Consider the following 15,367-nt stretch of genomic DNA (forward strand, 5'->3'; position numbering starts at 1 on the left):
GCAATGTTTGACTCTGGAGAACATAAAGACACATGTCGGCTATCTGATAAAAAACTTTTTGCTAGCTAAACGCAGTCGTTCTCAAACTGGGGGTCCGGAGATGGAGCCAGGGGGCCCCAGTTTAATGACATTTTATAAAATACATTAATTTATCATGAATTCTGTGTATTTAAACCTTACTTACCAACAGCACTACATTGCATAATTGAATATGTTTTGTTTAATTCAAATTTTTAGTTTTAAAATGTTTTATGTCATAAATTTTCTTTGGGGGGCCACAAAAGGATTGCACCGTAGCCTACTCAAGGGGGGGGCACACGCTGAAAAAATTTAAGCACCACTGTGGCGACCATAGTTACGCATAAATAGTTACATATAACTAGATACTACAGACCTTTTTATATAAATTAATAAATGAAATAATTGTGATAATGACTGTGTGTCATAGTAGTAGTGTGATAATAGTAACTGTGAAAAGGAGATTATTTTGCATCTGTTTTATCATTGTCAAGACTTTTCTGGAAAGATGTATGGATGATGTGTTTTTTTATTTATTTTATTTTGAGAGACATTGTTTAAAGTAATGAACAATATATTATACAGCTATTTATTGTATTAGAAAAGTATCATACACAAAACAAAATGGGCCCTTTGTAAACCAAACCTGTCACATTTATAAATGATTTCAAATTATACCAAACCTGTCACATTTATAAATGATTTCAAATTATACAGGTTTGGTATAATTTGAAAAATTAAAAAATTAAGAACAAATAAAGCTCTGAAAAAAACATATAATATTTTTAAAATAATTTTTTTGGTATTTTTTTCTATTTTCTTTCTGATAAGATGTGAATAATTGTGTGAATAATACCTTATGTTCATGCCGCATTGAACAAAATGTGTTTTATACTTTTGATGACATTCAATAAAAAGCTGCTATCAAAAAAAGAAAAGGAGATTAAATTGCACTCATATTTTATTACTTACGGTTTGAGAGAAAAAATATTTATTGACTAGTTAAATACTGCATTGATTTATTTAACTAATCGTTGATTTACAGTAGTAAGTAACGGGGGTGGGGGGTATTCCATGGTGAAAACGTTGCGAGCGTACAAGCGGAACCACATCTCGTCTATCTGTAACTCGTCGGAAGGATCTGAGTGTAACACACATATTCCAACCAGCGCAGCAGTGCAGGGCCCATGTGGAACCGGCAGATCTGATCTTAACTCAGTCTGATAACTTAACACCAGTCTGATCTAACACGCGGATGCGAGTTGTGTCGGTCACCTGTGTGGCTTCACGAGTGAAAAAATGCTGATAGAAGCGCGTAAAGGGCAGATAACAGCGCTGTGTAACACCGCTGCCGGTAAGTTACAGTAATAAAGAGATACTGTATGTGTCTCAAGCACACACCCTCACCACACTGTTTTTTTTAGGGTGAAGTGAAGTTTAATGTAGTATTGTATAATTTTATGCATGGTTGATCGATCAAGTCACAAGTATATACAAATGATCAGCTGGTGGTGCTGTCTAAACCAAATGCTAGACGAGCAGAATTGTATTTTAATTACATCAGTATGTTCTATAATGTAACTTATTTGGCATTCCTGCTTAAGAACTCCTACGTTTCTTATGGCTACTTGAAAGACGTGAAGTATTTGTGTATTCTCAAAGAAACAAGTTGTATGGGCTAGTTTGTAAGCATTCAGTTTGTTATTGTTTTCAGTTTATGAATAAGCAGTTTCTCTCTTTCAGCATCAATACAGGTTCAGGTTGAGCCAGTCGGCCGCTGGTTCGAGGCTTTTTTGAAGCGCAGATGTAGAAATGTGTCGGCCTCCTTTCAGGAGCTGGAGGAGGAGGAGGAGCTGTCTGAGGAAGAAGAGGATGAAGAACTTCAACTGGAGGAGTATCCAATGCTAAAGACACTGGACCCCAAAGACTGGAAGGTAATTGACGTGAAGCATCATGTGTGCGTTTTCTGTTAGTCTGATGGTTAATGTATGAATTAAATGCATTAATGTTGTTGCTTTTTTGTTTTACAGAACCAAGATCACTATGCTGTTTTGGGTTTGGCTCACCTAAGGTACCGAGCAACCCAGAAACAGATCAAAGCTGCTCATAAGTTTTTGCCACAGGTCACCTGACCTCTCGGTTTAATACCTTAATGAGGTAATATACAGTATGAATTTGTACCCATGAATGTTCTAACATGCGGCTGTTCCCTACAGATAAAGCCATGGTCCTCAAACATCATCCGGATAAACGAAAAGCAGCTGGTGAACAGATTGTTGAGGGGGACAATGATTACTTCACTTGTATAACAAAAGGTCATTTTGCACTTAATGCTGTCTCAGTGGATTATTATTAGTGATATGAATGATGTTTACACTATTGGCACACCTATTCTGCAGCACTGACAAATTATTTTGTTTCTGTCAATCACAGCAATAGAAATCCTGTCAGACCCTTTGAAGCGAAGAGCATTCGACAGTGTAGATCCCACGTTTGACAATTCCGTCCCGTCGAAAGCAGAAGGCAAAGAAAACTTTTTTGAGTTTTTTTCACCCGTGTTCGAAAGGAATGCCAGGTGAAGATGCTACAATGGTGAATACATTAAAGAGTCACATGTATTGCACACATATCCTAATGTTACTTCTTTCAACCAGGTGGTCTGTTAAGAAACACATCCCCAGTTTTGGAAACATGCAGTCATCTTTTGAAGATGTGGATAATTTTTATTCTTTCTGGTGAGTCTGCCGGTGTAGATTTCAAGTTCAGGTGATTGCAAGCAGTAATTATGAAAATTAATTTTAAACTGTTAATTTTTTACTTTTTGAAGGTACAACTTTGATTCATGGAGAGAATTTTCATATTTAGATGAAGAAGAAAAGGAAAAGGCTGAATGGTAAAGAAAGTCTATCTATAAATTAATGTGTAAAACATGTTATTACTAGTATGCATCTATACAAAATTTCTGTGGCGATGCCAATATTTGATTACTTAGAATGACTTAGAATTTTCCCAATGTTCATTCTTGTGTTTCCTGATTAATATGTCTGAAATGTTTTTTTCATGTTGGTACCAGCCGAGATGAAAGAAGATGGATAGAAAAACAGAACCGGGCCTCTCGAGCGCAGAGGAAGAAAGAAGAGATGAACAGGATACGAACCCTCGTCGGTAAATATCGGAAACAGACCACACTGTGTTTTACGGTTGCACAATTTCATGCCCTGATTTTGTGTGTGCACTTGATGTGTTGCAGACACTGCTTACAACTGTGACCCACGAATAAAGAAGTTTAAAGAAGAGGAGAAAGCCAGGAAAGAGTCTGAGAAGAAAGCCAAAGCAGAGGCTAAAAAACGAGAACAGGAGGAGAAGGAGCGGGTAGGAACCATGAAACAACACTTTCTTAGATTGTGCTGGCAGTTTCACAAATATTTATATATTGGCTGTGTGTGTCTCGACGCAGGCACGACAGGCCGAGGAGGACGCGGCACGTTTGGCGAGGGAGAAAGAAGAGGAGGTGGCGCGACAGGCAGCCCAGCTGGCGAAGAAAGAGAAAGAGGTTCAGAAAAAAGCCATTAAGAAAGAGCGACAGAAACTCAGAACGACATGCAAGGCAGGAAAACTTTGATTTCTCTCAGATGCAGATGTCTCAATTAGAGTTCAGATTCTAAACATTGTCTTTTTCTCTGCTTTTCAGACTCATAATTACTTTGTAGATAATGAAGCTGACAACATCAGGATGATGGAGGAGGTGGAGAAACTCTGTGATCGCTTAGAACTGACCAGTTTACAGTGCACTCCTGAAAACATTGCTAACAGATGTGAATGGACCGAATTCAGCAGTAATCTTCAGTCAGAATGTTAATGTGCCATTAGAATGATTGTGGTTTTTTTTTTGATAGTTTACAGACACTGAATGAGGCTTTGGCTTCAGGTAATAAAGAACAGAGTAAAACAGCTCTGGAGAAACAGGTGAGTGAGCAAAAGAGAGAGAAACTGGATTACTTAAAGGGGACATATCATAAAAATCTGTCTTTGTCCATGTTTAAGTGCTACAATTGGGTCCATTGTATCAACCTAGAAAATGTGAAAAAGATCAACCCAGTAACTTAGTTTTAGTAAACTATTCTCTGCAAGCATGTGAAAAAATAGGTTATTGAAATTTGGCTCCCCTTGTGATGTCAGAAGGGGATAATACCGCCCCTTAATCTGCACTATCCAACCACGGCACTACCATTTAGTGCAAAGATCAGCTCATTTGCATTTTAACCCTGTAAGACCCAAATATAGAAAAAACTTTGAAAAAATTATTTAACCTTTTATATGTTGTTGTAAGAGTCCTCTAATGCAAAAATAATTTTTAAAAAAATATTTTTTACATTTTGGTAAGTTTTTATGAAAATGTTGTAATATTACAACGTTGGGCCTATGATGCTAATATCACCTATACCCCCACCCCACATTCCAGAACAATATCACCTGACTCTCATGCAGCAAATAAATATTTGAGCAAACAAAGCCCAGACAAGAAGACAGGACCAGCAAAGAATATTTGATAAAAAATAAGATACAGATAGTTTAAAATATTGCCAAATAAATACAAAATTCTCAAATAATTTATTTCCTATAAACGTATTTAATACTCTCAAAACTTCGATTAAAACTCAAAATAGACATTTAACATCAATATTATATTTTGTTGCTACAAAAATGATTAAAAAGTATTTTTTTACAGTTTCGAAGTACAGCAAATTCATTTAATGTGCAAGGTGCACAGGTAAATTTTGCTACCCTTCAGACCCAACGTTGTAAAATTACAACATTGACATTACAAGCTCAAAATCTAATATGATCAAAACATTCAGCTACATCTTAAAATCTGCATGATCTAGACACATAACTAATCACAGAAAAAATATTTTAGGCATTTTACTTACGTGATTGTTGATTTATTTAGTCCAGTAAAAAAGGTTATATTCTTAAAGGCAGGTTTGCAGGTTTTGAAAGTTCACGGCCAGTTGTAATATATATAACAACCGAGGGTTTTACAGGGTTAAATGACACACCCAAAAACTGCATTTTTCCTCACACCTAGAAAGTGTCAATTTTAACTTGTTATAATAAATTATCTGTATGGTATTTTGAGCTAGAACTTCACATATGTACTCTTGGGACACCAAATATTTATTTTAAATCTTAAAGTATTGTGAAATGTTTCCTTTAAAACACCAAAAAAAACGTCAGCATTATTCAGCATAAACATTATCTTTAGGTCATCTTGATGCTTCTGTATTCCAGATCTTTCTCCTGCTTTAGTCCCTGTGTGTATTTGTCCAGGTGCAAGAGGTGAACATTCAAATACAGAGGGAGAAAGAGGCGGAGATTCAGGCGCAGCAGGCCGCACGTAGCGCCGAACACAGCAGCGGAGGTGTCGGAGTCAATAACAGAGGCTGGAACGAAGAAGATCTTCAACTGCTTATCAAAGCTGTGAATCTCTTTCCCGCCGGAACAAACGCCAGGTGAGTTTCCACATAAAGCGTCTGTCCGATCACAGACAGTGCAAGGTTTTCATTATTTCTCACAGAGAGGTGCTGTGATCTTACAGGTGGGAGGTGATCGCCAACTACATGAACCAGCACTCCAACAGCGGGGTGAAGAGAAACGCCAAAGATGTCATTAACAAAGCAAAAACTCTGCAGAAACTAGGTAGGTAGCAAGCTCGCTGTTATCTCTTGTGATAAACGAACAAACATTTTAATATCTTATCTGTCACCAGATCCTCACCAGAAAGATGAGATTAACCGAAAGGCCTTTGAGAAGTTTAAGAAAGAGCATTCAGCTGTTCCTCCTACCGTAGACAACGCAGCTCCATCAGAACGCTTTGATAGTGAGTTGCCACTTTCTGTATATGTATACCGATACATTTTTGCATGTAACATGTCCTTATTCTATAAGTAGAGTAAAATAGCTTGTGCATTCTGTGATAATGCATTAAACTTCCCCATCCCTTTAGCTGTAGGTGCCGAATCAAACTCTGCCGCCTGGACCACAGAGGAGCAGAAACTACTAGAACAGGCTTTGAAAACCTATCCAGTCAGCACACCGGAGCGCTGGGAAAAGATCTCAGAAGCTGTGCCTGGACGCTCCAAAAAAGACTGCATGAAGAGATACAAGGTAAGCAGCTGGTTTTAAAAGAAAATACCTCAGTTTTTCACTTGTTTACTATGTTCTTACCACAGATTAATAATTTTATCTTTTTTAAATGCGTGCAATTAACCCTAATAAGTTCCTTGGGGTCAATCTTACCCCCAAGCCACTTTTATTTAGTTTAAAAGGTTCCCTTCATCTCAGTGGAATAAGATTTTGTGACACTTCCAGATTATCTGTCAAGATTCATATTAAAAAAACTGGGCTTGATTCGGTCGTTCTAAAGAGGTGCAAAAAAATTCACCAAAAGAGGCCCTTTGGGGGTAAAAATGACCCCAATTGAAATGAATGGGAATGTTGTTATTCATCAAATAAAATCAATGCATCCAGAATAAATCTGAAAATTTTGACACAGAAAGGTAAGCCTGGTACTAGAGCACAAATGCAATATAGAAAAGACATGCTCAATCACACACTCACACACAAACTGACACACACAAACAAACAAAGGTATGACTGCCACAGAGAGCATTTTTTACAGAATTTGGCAAAAACAGCCACAGATGCAAAACAAAGATGTTAAATGCACAAAGATGTAAAATACACAGGTGGGTGCCTGCCCACACACACACAGACTCACAAACACACACGCACAAAGACACAGTAAATCTTACACACACATAAAGACGCAGACACACAAAAAGACAAAGTCACAAACACGCATGCACGCGCACACAAACACACACACACGGACACTTACATTTAGTCAAATTTCTGTGGCATTTTGTAAAAACAGACATTTCAAAATGCATCAAAAACTACAAAAAAATTATAATATTTGAAATATCTTTTATTTTTAATGACCTTTCTAATCTTTATATAAAAATAAATTCACAAAATGTTTCACTAAAGTATTGATGTTGCGCAGTTGTTCACACACAGTAAAATGAATGGGTCTCTGTGGGCATCTGCTGGTCAAAATGATTTATTTCCTAAACTGTAACCATACAACTGTTTTTTCCTAACACCAAATGGTCGAATTCAACACATAACATCTAGATCAATATCTAAAAACATTTTAAATCAAATTTAGATAATTTATGTGAATTTTTCATAAAAAATTGATATTTTACAGGCAAGCTAATGGTGTAATTGAGGAATTGAGTGGTAAACAGGTACAAAAGTACTTCATATCTCCCAAAACACAGGATTAATGGATAGATGGGAAGTAAACAAAAAAAAAGATATATATTATTTGTATCATTAAAAATGTAAAAGACTGTTATATGAGTATTTACACAAGTATGGTGGCACAAAATAAAACGTAGTGTTTTTTGTGGATATAAATGAGAACTATGTTGTATGGCGCAAGAGCACAGTTTGCAGCACTTCGACATTGGCGCAATAATATTATTGGAAGTTTGAGCGTGAGGGGTAGTACTCAGGAGTGATGATGCTACTGCGCACCACTTAAGAAAATCTGCAGGTTTTAATTTGTGCCATCATACTTACTCGTGTAACTAGTGTAACAGTCTTTAAATAGGGAAAACATGGAAGTGTTTGGTGGCTTCTAAATTCATCCCTGTTTGGATCCTAAGGAACGAATGGGGCTAGGCTAAATGCTAACACATTCATGATGTGCTGTGCAAAGATTAAAGCAACACTATGTAGTTTTTTTACCTTTAAATAATGTCTCTAAAATTATTTCAGTGATAGAACAACTTTTAACTGGACAAATTGTACTGTTGCTGCAACCCGAGCAGCCTCCTAGCTGCTACAAGCACACTCTGAAAGTGGCGGTGGATGGTAGGAAACACAGCCCCGCCCCTCCCCCTGCCTGCAGAAGAGTGTCTGATACCAGGCACTGTTGCGCTTTTCAACCACATGGGGGAGCTGTAAGTCATTTTTACATGGAAACTACATAGTGTTGCTTTAAGTGCACGCATTGAAAAAAGAGACTAATTAATACATACCCAAGTTGAGGTAAGAACTTAAAAATATTGAAAAACGATGGTGTTTTCCTTTAATATTTAGAGGAACACCCATCAGAATGATCACTGTATATGAACCTGTTTTTTGTCATTACAGGAGCTGGTTGAGATGATAAAAGCCAAGAAAGCTGCTCAAGAACAGGTTACCGCTAAAAACAAACAATGACAACAGTGTCGGAAGCAAACAGAAAACACACACATACACACCGCTTGGTCTTTTAACTTTATTGTGTTGTTCTTTATTTTATAATAAAATAAACAAGAAAAAGCACACATTAAATATCCATTGTCTGTAATTTTGTTGAGATGCATTAGCAGAATCTTTATGATCTTAACCAATACATGCCGCTCTGGATCCTGTTATAATCTGGGAGTTGTTCAATTGGACCTGCAATCAATCGGAAGTCTCTCAATGTCATTCTCTTTGAATATTTAGTAGACTATCATATTATTACAAACAAAAAAAAATGTATACTGACCAACAGCTGCTATGGCAGGAGCTTTATTATAGATGTATTTCATGCATACGCTTCTAATGGTCGTGGCATCTATAGCCTGAGAGAGATGAATGGATCGGGATCAGTAAGATTTAATCAGTAATATGTTAAAGTTCACGGTTTACATTCACTCACTTCTATTCTGGCCTCCAGCTCATGTAGAGGAATCCTGCGATTGTAGCACAACATCTGTCGGCCGATGTCCTCACAGATGGGTGTCGAGCCTAGAACCATAGACACTTTAAAACAGTGCTGCATCTTAATGTCTCGTGCATAATGCACACAACCATGAGAAGGCAACTTCATGAAATTGATGTGTAGTGTGGGTTGATACACTGAAAATACTGTTACGGTCAGACACGACAGTTTTCTGTATAACTGTATATTTTGATAGTGAACCTACCATCCAGGTGAAGCAGCATGTTTGTCTTGAGCAGGTTTTTAGCTCTGTTTACCTCGCTATCTGTCACATTCGTACACAGAGACATCCTGCAAGAAACCAACTCCATTAAAAGCTTGCATTTGCTTTTTCAGTTCAATGACAAATTATTTGACTTACCATTCGAGCTGAGTGAAGCGAATCATCTCATTGATGGTGCCCGGTTCACACACCATGTAAAGTCCCCACAGGCCTGTATCAGTGTAACAGGTGTTAAAGGACTGAAAGCTATGGCACAGGTTACCCTGGCACGCCATCTGTGCCAACTTACTGGACAAATTCTGAGAATAAACCAGATACAGATGATTTTGAGCGAGCTGTGGGTTTTAAGTCAAAGGTCTTTTAAGTGAGCACTTTTACCATCCCACCGCCAAGCGAACGGTCCCAGTTCCCGATGAGCGTGTTTGCCACCATTAGTGGAATGGTGTCCGGATGTGACCACCCGACGGCCTCCACAGCAATGGCAATATGAGCCAAAGGCATTTTATCATCTCGGACACGAATCTGTCGGGAATAAAGACAAGAGCTTATGGTTAGTCTAAATGATCAAAGGATCTGTCGAACACACACAAAAAAGACATTTTGATAAATGATGGTAAGCACACAGTTGACGGTACCTAATTGACTTCCATGGTATTTGTTTTTCCTACTATGGAAGTCAGTGGGTAACTTCAACTGTGTTCTTACCTCATTTATCAAAATATATTTGTAATTTGTCAATAGAATAAAGAAACACATGAGGATGACAGATTTTTCATTTTAGGGTCAACTATCCATTTAAAGGTGCAGTGTGTAAATTTTAGCGGCATCTAGTGGTGAGGTTGTTAATTGCAACCAACGGCTCAGTGGAACTGCTAACCCCTCACTTTTGAAACGCATAGAGAAGCTACTGTAGCCACCACCGGACAAACATGTCATCGTCGAAGACAACTTAGTAAAAAAAGTTTGTCTGTTAAGGGCTTCTGTAGAAACATGGCAGCCAAAAAATGGCGACTTCCATGTTAGGGGACCCTCGGTGTGTGTAGATAAAAAGGTCTCATTCTAAGGTAATAAACACATAACGGTTCATTATGAAAGGTCTTTATACACCCCTGATAATATAACTTTGTATATTATTTTGCATTTCTGTCAAAAGTTCCTTCTAAAAATTACACACTGCACCTTTAACGTTTGATATTAGTGTGATAAAACCACACTGAAGATAAATGCTTGAAAATTAAATACTTTGCATTCGTTTTTCAAAAAGCGTTGCCTTGTAGACTGCCATTTTAAGCCTACACATTACTGTTGGCACAATTTTTCACAAAGAGGAATGGGTCACAATTATTTCTTGCATTGCACAGATGCTGTTAATAAAGCTTGAGATAAACTAAAACATTTTTATTTGGTTTAAGCAGGATATTGAATAAAATGTCATTTTAAATGATAATGATACCACGTTACCTCACTTCCTGTGAAATGGCAGGGTAGTAATGCTTCAGCACTGTATCTGGCTGGTAGCTTTCCAAAATGATATTTGGCCAAATCAATAAGCTCATAATGTGACACACCTGAAATACATTTTTTTTGTATTAAAATCTTTATCAGCAACACTAGTGTGTAATATATGGTGCATATGAAGTGTGTGTTTTTACCTCCAGCTGCTGCCAATACAATTCTTGGACCCTTGTAGTGTGTTGTGATGTACTCCACCAGGTCTCCTCGATTTATGGATCTAGAAAAAAAAAGAAAAATGCATATTTAGACACAAACAGGTGCCCTTTAGGATTACATCATATTGTTGAAAAGCTTAAGTGTGTAGTTTTTCAATACAAATATATTTTAGTTTTTTCCAGTGCAACAGGTTGATATCCCTAAAAAGTGTGTAAAGCATGGGGTGCTACAGAATAATCCCGACAAAAAACAGTTAACTCAGACAATCATGTTTTTTGGTATTTTATCAGGTGACACTAGTAGAGAATAAGCGCACGTTTATCAACTAGAGATACCCACTTGATGTTCTCTGTAGGACCCAGGATGGTTCTTCCCAGTGGTGTCTCCTGATAGGCTGTAGCATGGAGGTAATCAAAGACAACTTCCTGTAGGTTAGTCTCCACTTCCTGCATCTCTCTGAGGATGACTCCACGCTCCCGCTCGATCTCTGCCTCTCCCAGTGTGCTGTTCTGGATGATGTCAGCCAGGATCTCCACCGCTGGGAACAGAGAAATGATTTACAGCACTCTTTTATATTGTTTTTTTCTCTGCAAGGGTGAACAGTCTAGTAGGTGTTACCTCTAGGCAGATCTTTGGAAAAGGCTTTAGCGTAGTACACGGTTTGCTCTCTTGAGGTGTAAGCGTTGAGATGAGCTCCCATGTTTTCGATCTCTAACTCCAAGTCAAGCTGTGACCTTTTCCTGGTGCCCTGTAACACAGTCGGAATAGGAATTCTTTATGTGTATTATTTTTGTGTTATATAAGCCTACTTCTGCCACTGAGTTTTTCTCCAACCTTGAATGCCATGTGTTCCAGGAAGTGGGCCGTGCCATTGTTTCGTTCATTTTCATATCGACTCCCAGCATCAATCCACAGGCCAACCTGGATCATAAGATGAACATTTGTTGGTATTTTTTATATTAGTTTTTGTTAAATGTTTCGCTTTATAATTTGATATGATACTAATATAAAACTACAACTTATGACCCTCTCTGTTGTTAAACTACATCTTTGATTTTCAGTTAATATATTAAAGTATTTCAGTGTCCTGGTTTGAAACCTAAATAACAGCTTAATATAAAATTAAATCGAGATCATTTTAATTCAGTGTTAAAGAAAATCCAATTTATTATGTGATGGTGCACTCACCGTGCACGTGGACAGTCCCGAGTCTTCAGACGCAACCCTCAGTCCGTTTTCAAGAGCCGTGACCTTCGTCTCAGGTACGTTTAGAACCACGTGACTGACAGCTGGAGTGGACCGATGCCGACTGGACCCAACAATTGTCTATAACGGATTAATAGGACTTTTCGTTACGTAACAATGACTTGACAAGTAGGATATAGAAGTACATTTTCTAAATATAATTATTTTTCAATTGTTTTATATTTAAGTAGAAAATAATGTAAATGGATAATTAGTTTATTAAAAATATTATTTCATAATATTTATTGACCTCAGTTTGCATCATGTTAGTCCGGCAGGCATGCCAGACTCAGTCCACAATGTTTGTCAAGACGTTATTGTCAATATTTTAGCAATTCTAAATGGTATTAGTTATATTTTAATCATCTTACCCCGTTAACGGCTCTTGTGTTCAGCACATTTTTTAAAAATCTTCTCCCCACTGCGCCGAAACGCTGCACGGACGCCGCCATGCTGTTTACTGGCCGTGTGTGATGTTGTAGAAAAGACGAATTCTGATTGGATGGAACAACGCGTGCGTCATGCGTTCCAGACAACTCGGATTTGGGATATTTCCGACCTCAATCCGGAAATAATGTTTGGGGCGACGCTGTGTTTTATGATCCTAAACACATTAAATGTTTTAAAGAAACTAAATCACTAACAACATACATTTTTAATGTTACTAAATAAATACTTGTTATTTATGCTATTTAATAATGTTATTTAATCCCGAAGTTATTTCCGGGTTTGATATCCTAAATCCGAGTTGTCTGGAAGCCAGCATAGTTACAAGGTTATATCTTTGTAATATAATGCTTTACCTTCTTGTCTTTTTCCTTGCTTCTCTTACTTATTTTATTAATAACATACTTCAAACTATTTTATATATGTTTATTACATCTAATGGTCAAATTGCACCGTTCGTTTACATAACAAGCAGATGGCAGTAGAGGTACTGTTATAAATTGTTCGTTTCAGTTTATTAGATAAAATGAGTTTGCTTTTATTTACCTGCCATATTTTTAACGGCAATTTAATGTCATATTTTAGCGTGCAATTTGAAGCAGTAACAGTGTTCAGGAGAATTTCGTTCCCAGAATTTTCCAGAACACCAGAGATCTGGCACATTCACAGGTAACATTTTTTTTTGCATGGTTTGTCTTATTTGTGTGTCTTCTTCACTATGGAGTCATGTTGTTTAGCCTGAACAGATATTGTCACTTTACCCATTCACTAAGAACAGTTTAAAGACAGAAAGTATATGCACAGTTTGATTTGCTATGAAAAACATTTTATTTGTCAAACACAGATTCTTGTTTCCCCAAAATAAAATAAACCAAATCAATGCATGATCCTGGCAAGAACAAACTATATAACTTAATATAAAAAAACAGGCCTACTCAGTCTTTGACAGTGACCAGTAGATGGGAGTAATGGGTGTTGAATACTGAATGTCAGAATTAGAAAGCAAAGTCACAGCTCATTCACTGAAGACATGCAATGAAAAACAAGACTGTAGACACACAGTAGATACAGAGATAAATTCTGAACAAACTCTGGTACTCTCACACATCAACATTTTAGAGGACAGTGTTAAAATGCTAAGTGAATGAGACTGTGAGGGAAAAATCAACATACTAGTCCTTCAGAATATAATAGCGCAAAATGTCCATTCCTGCTGGAAAACAGAAGATAATGACAGCGTGGCCTTTTTCCCTTCCCATGAAGAATCAGAAACTTTCTTCAGCCCGGAAAAACTGTACAATTATTACAAGGTGTCCCGCTACTTGCACATCAGACATATAAAAATCCCTGCTGTGTACAGGTGGTACAGTCCGTGTTTGGTTTGAGCCAGGCGATGTCAGGATTCTGGAGGGGTCGCCTGACAGGGAGCACCACTGCGTGTCCTCAGCTGCGACTGAGCGATGTCTGCTAGAGCTGACTGGATCTTCTCCAGTAAAAGATCTCCTCTGTAAACTACTTCCTCGAGACGGGCTGCAGCTTCCTGGTTCTCCTCCTCCAGCTGCCTCAGACTGGCTGCCTGCAAAACATGAGAGAGGAGGAATCAAATGACAGACAGAGATTCATCTATTCTTATTTTCAATAAAATCTCCTCTAGAACAAGAATTGCCTATAATAATTGGTACAGTAATTGAACAAACTAAAGCCTACAATAAAAGCTCTTCAATATGGCTAATGACACAGTTTGTCTGTGAATGTACCTGCAGTGCAGCAGTAGATTCTTCACTGGGCAGAGAGTCAATCAACACGTCAACATCTTTTGCTGTTCGTGCTATGAGTGCTGCAAACAGCTGCGCGTATTCTTAAGTAACACATAAAAACATGTCAGTTAAAAGATAACAAAAAGCATGTTGATATTTTTCTAATGGCTCATCAGTTTGTTCTGTGCAGGTGTGTGTACCTTCTGTTGGGTTGGAGGGTTGGTCTTTGTTGATGGCTGTCTGGATGTTGCTGAATGAAGCAGGTGGTGCACATTGCTGTAATACTCCAATGGCATTACAGAACTGATCTGCCAGCTAATACAAACACAACAACATTCAATAAAAATACACAAGGCTTGAAAGTAATGTCAACTTTTTTTTTTTGACTAGTTAGAAGTTGGTATAAATAATAAAAAAATGAAGTTGTAATAACTCAAGCCTATTCACCTTTATTTTTTTAATTTATACAAACTCCTCACTGGTCAAGTGACTTGTTTAAGTCAAATTAAAAATTTAAGTGCAAGAAGGATTATTTTAACAATGCATATTCATCATTTACCTTTGCATAAGTATTTAACGTTACCGTAAGTTTATTTATTTATTATAAACCTGAAAACATGTACCATGTTATTTTTATACTATGTTATATAGTATACATTTGACACTTTTATTATACTAGTTTCAATACTATTCATATAATTTTCAAAAGACTCATAGTGTAAGAAATTCACGCTTAAGTCTCAGTAGTCTATAATAATAAATATTCAAAAATGCTTCATGTGAATTTCCACAAATAGTTTTAATAAATAAGTACGTATTTATTTAATCACAGTTACATGCTATGCTAACATTGCTAACATCCTCGTATACTACAATCAATTATAATTACTTCTTTAAATTTCATCAACCACATAACTTACTGAATATACTTGAAATATTCTTAACACATTTGGCAGCATGCAAGTCATACAACAGAGAATTAAATAAGTCTTACTGAGTTGACAGCATCCTGAAGCTGCGTTAACCTGTCGGCCATGTTGGCTCTTCTTTTCGACTTTTCCGTTTCCGCCGAGTGTGGCACAGCGAAGTACCGCACGTGACTCGGGTTCGCCGCCCAAATACACTGCAGCAGGTAAACGCGATTCAGTGTGTGTTGTTTTGCTGCGCGGGGGAGCGCAT

At 37.3% G+C, this 15,367-nt stretch overlaps 3 protein-coding genes across 3 annotated transcripts; 1 reads left to right on the top strand and 2 right to left on the bottom strand.

The window, feature by feature from the left end:
• The first annotated feature begins 1,127 nt into the window (after positions 1-1,127).
• Positions 1,128-8,430, top strand: dnajc2 (DnaJ (Hsp40) homolog, subfamily C, member 2). Its single transcript, XM_073863547.1, has 17 exons — positions 1,128-1,372; positions 1,762-1,952; positions 2,049-2,124; positions 2,235-2,333; positions 2,452-2,593; positions 2,673-2,753; positions 2,846-2,911; positions 3,092-3,183; positions 3,269-3,390; positions 3,476-3,625; positions 3,710-3,804; positions 3,915-3,984; positions 5,350-5,531; positions 5,618-5,718; positions 5,789-5,899; positions 6,026-6,186; positions 8,248-8,430. The coding sequence occupies exons 1-17, from the start codon at positions 1,318-1,320 to the stop codon at positions 8,314-8,316; spliced, it is 1,863 nt and encodes a 620-aa protein (XP_073719648.1). The 5' UTR covers positions 1,128-1,317; the 3' UTR covers positions 8,317-8,430.
• On the bottom strand, positions 8,361-12,512 carry pmpcb (peptidase, mitochondrial processing subunit beta). The gene is made up of 13 exons (XM_055189572.2): positions 12,356-12,512; positions 11,928-12,065; positions 11,574-11,660; positions 11,358-11,487; positions 11,079-11,277; positions 10,721-10,800; positions 10,530-10,636; positions 9,447-9,590; positions 9,207-9,367; positions 9,051-9,136; positions 8,783-8,871; positions 8,630-8,705; positions 8,361-8,538 (listed from the first exon to the last, which is right to left on the bottom strand). Exons 1-13 carry the CDS (start codon positions 12,434-12,436, stop codon positions 8,474-8,476), a joined length of 1,443 nt encoding a protein of 480 aa, XP_055045547.1. The 5' UTR covers positions 12,437-12,512; the 3' UTR covers positions 8,361-8,473.
• A 723-nt stretch (positions 12,513-13,235) lies between these two features.
• On the bottom strand, positions 13,236-15,317 carry med21 (mediator complex subunit 21). Its single transcript, XM_055189573.2, has 4 exons — positions 15,183-15,317; positions 14,389-14,503; positions 14,189-14,289; positions 13,236-14,007 (listed from the first exon to the last, which is right to left on the bottom strand). The coding sequence occupies exons 1-4, from the start codon at positions 15,222-15,224 to the stop codon at positions 13,828-13,830; spliced, it is 438 nt and encodes a 145-aa protein (XP_055045548.1). The 5' UTR covers positions 15,225-15,317; the 3' UTR covers positions 13,236-13,827.
• Between the last annotated feature and the right edge of the window lie 50 nt (positions 15,318-15,367).

This window comes from Misgurnus anguillicaudatus, chromosome 1 (assembly GCF_027580225.2).
Source record: "Misgurnus anguillicaudatus chromosome 1, ASM2758022v2, whole genome shotgun sequence".
NCBI lineage: Eukaryota > Metazoa > Chordata > Actinopteri > Cypriniformes > Cobitidae > Misgurnus > Misgurnus anguillicaudatus.